The sequence below is a fragment of the Aplysia californica genome, unplaced genomic scaffold (genome assembly GCF_000002075.1).
Source record: "Aplysia californica isolate F4 #8 unplaced genomic scaffold, AplCal3.0 scaffold00315, whole genome shotgun sequence".
Lineage (NCBI taxonomy): Eukaryota > Metazoa > Mollusca > Gastropoda > Aplysiida > Aplysiidae > Aplysia > Aplysia californica.
The window spans coordinates 293,643-296,527 of NW_004797585.1; the positions used below are offsets into that span (position 1 = coordinate 293,643).

The following is a 2,885-nucleotide window of genomic DNA, read 5'->3' on the forward strand; positions in this document are numbered from 1 at the left end:
ACACACACACACACACACACACACACACATACACACACACACACACACACACATCTCTTCCTTGGAATTACAAGGTTCTATCTGCACAGTACATCTACCTAGTTTTGAGAAATTTTACTCCAAAAATTTTGAGTTTCATATGTCAAGCTTTTTCTAATGCAATTTTTCGAATATCTTGATAACAATTCCGAATAATCTTACAATTTTGATAGAGCAGAAAGAATAAAATTTGGTTTCTGACCTCATGGATTTGGTATCTCAAAACGGCCGAAAATGCCAAATAGAGCTTTGTAATTCTAATGTAGTGAAATGTTAACCCACATGATAGCTCCCTGAGCCCCTCCCCCTCAGAATGCGCATTCGGACCAGCTGTTTGGTGGATTGTTGAGCCCGCCCGTAGTAATTCGGAGTCCGCGAACTGGTCGTGCACTTGAGCGTCACGTTGGGCGTGGTATACGGTACCACCACTTCTGGCGTCAGGCGCAGGTCCACGTACAAGGAGGACTGTGCTGACGTCATTGCCAGTTTTAGAAGAATGGCAAAGATAAAAAGGTTCCTGGCATTCCCCGCCATGTTCTGGGGAAATGAACAATAATTTGTGACAAAATAAATAAATACAGAATATACCCACTTTATTGATTCCCTTGGGATTTTCGTTTTACAATGCATGGCCTACAGAAAGACACAAATTAATACATAATTTAAACATAAATTAATTAAATCTTGCTTTGAAATGGAGTAATACATACACATAAATTAATGCATTTATGCATAAATTAGATCTTGTTATACACAGATTAATACAATTATACATAAACTAAATTTTGTTTTACAATGGCGTTCAGAATTATACAACTACATTGATATACAATAGCATGAATAATACACCGTATGATAGACATAGAAAATCCACATACTACTAGAGGACGCCCTTGTGCAGGACCCTGAGTAGATGCCAAGACCTTTTAGATATTCCGCCGCAGTAGCTGCTGTTCATGTTATTATTTCACAGGTCCAGAGACAGAGAAATAGAAATGCGAACCCAAAAAGCCAACGCTGTCACCTTCCAGCTCGCACCCCTCCTATCTCATCCAAACATCTCCATGGACACAGAGAGACAGCTAATCACTTCAATATTAATACCAACATTATGCTACCAGTGCCAGACCTGGACATTAAGTAAAACCCAAGAAAGAAAAATCAGTGCATGCGAAATGAAATGTCTACGCAAAACCCTTAACACCATAAGACGAGACATACAGAGACACGGAGAAGTAAGAGCGGGTATTAGCACTGAGTCCTTCTTGCATTTCATAGAAAGACAGATAATAAAATGGTTTGGCCACCTGTTACGTATGTCACCTAGCCAGCCAGCCTCGAGAGCCTATAACACCAAGCACTCAGGCTATAAAGGAAGAGGAAGGCCACACAAACGGTGGATTGAAGGTGTCAAGGTAACTCTGAGAAATTAATCATAACATCCTAACTGAAAGTGAAAGAGCTGCGGAACTAGCCTACCATAGACAATTGCACCTCCCCTCGACGCTTAACGGCAACAGAGAATGAACAAGCAAAAATAAAGTAAGTATTTCATTAACGTTGGTGCAGCTTCTGACGCTGATTATAATATAATAACAAAAGAGCCCATCTTTTACCACCTTCTAGAGAAAAAGAAATCAAGATGTGGACTCAATCTCTTATGTTGCCGGACCAGAAGTGAGCTGCTCAGTCCTTTTCTTGCTCTATGTTACTTTCATCCTCACTTGCCTTCAAGTGAAAATAATTATATTGTAGTTTTTATAATAATATGGACAAACTTCGTTGTGTGAGGTATAATATCCATTGCACATAACACCGCGAACTTCTGCATTGCGTAGTCGAAACCAAATTTGATAAACGTTGCAGGAAATAGGCAGGATAATCATGCAAAAATTTGGAGAATATTGTTTAGCCTTTTCAAAATAAATTTTCTTTTCATGCAAATCCTTGGCAAACTGTTAAAATGTCATAAGCCCTGTGCGCAACATTTTTCAGGGGAGAGGGGAAAAATACGTTCATCCTATAGTTATACAACTAGTGTACCTACAATTTGTAGCTTTTCTTGGAGTTTTTTTTTAACATTCACTATTTTAATTTCGATAAAACATTTCTTGAGCATATTATACAACAGATACCATAGATTAAGCAATTGCTTTTTTTTTCTTAATCAAAATATTGAGCTTTAGTATACTTTTACATCTGTCCAAGTCAATGAAATGTATTCGCTACTCACGAAAATCAACTTCAATGGCCGCAGGCTGTGTGTCTTTCTAACGGTGGAAAAAGACGAAAAGCAATACTGAAAGTTCTCACGACACTTAAATACGTCCTTCTTCCACCCCCACCCCCACCCCCTCCCTTTCACCTCGTGCGGTGTGCTGCAAAATCGTGATGGCGTAAGTAAGCTCGACATGAGAGCGACAGTGCGAATTGCTGTTGACAACTTGTCTGGCTCAGTCAAGAGGAAAAAAAAAACACAAACAAAAAACAAACAAAGAACAAAAAATTTTTTTTTAATGGAACAAAACAAAACAAAACCATCATTGAGTCTGACTCAAGTCTTCCTCCACTTCTCATAGTTTGGCTCAAAACAGGATGTGCACTCCTTGAATGTACTGTGCCTCCTCGTAATGACCTCAGCTCAAAGCGCTCAAGGACCCATTCAGGGCGCGAACAGGCTGACATTTTTTTTACACACTTTTAAGAAATGTTATTAGTTGATACATCTCCAACTTAAAGTTTATGTTTTCGTTTCCGGTGTTGCATTGGTGGCTTATTTTTTTCTTTTCTTTTTCGGTTGTTGTTTTATTTGTATTATTTTTCTTCCCTTTTTTTGGGAGCGAGGG

General features: G+C 38.8%; 1 protein-coding gene across 1 annotated transcript in view; it reads right to left on the bottom strand.

Annotated features, from left to right (window-relative positions):
- Positions 1 to 2,380, bottom strand: part of LOC101853471 — an 8,424-nt gene extending 6,044 nt beyond the window's left edge. Inside the window, exons 1-2 of the mRNA XM_013084745.2 lie at positions 2,273 to 2,380; positions 322 to 576 (exon numbers count right to left, since the gene is read on the bottom strand). Of these exons, the coding sequence (XP_012940199.1) occupies positions 322 to 573 (252 nt within the window). The 5' untranslated portion in view covers positions 574 to 576; positions 2,273 to 2,380. The remainder of the gene's footprint in view (positions 1 to 321; positions 577 to 2,272) is intronic.
- Positions 2,381 to 2,885: the final 505 nt, after the last annotated feature.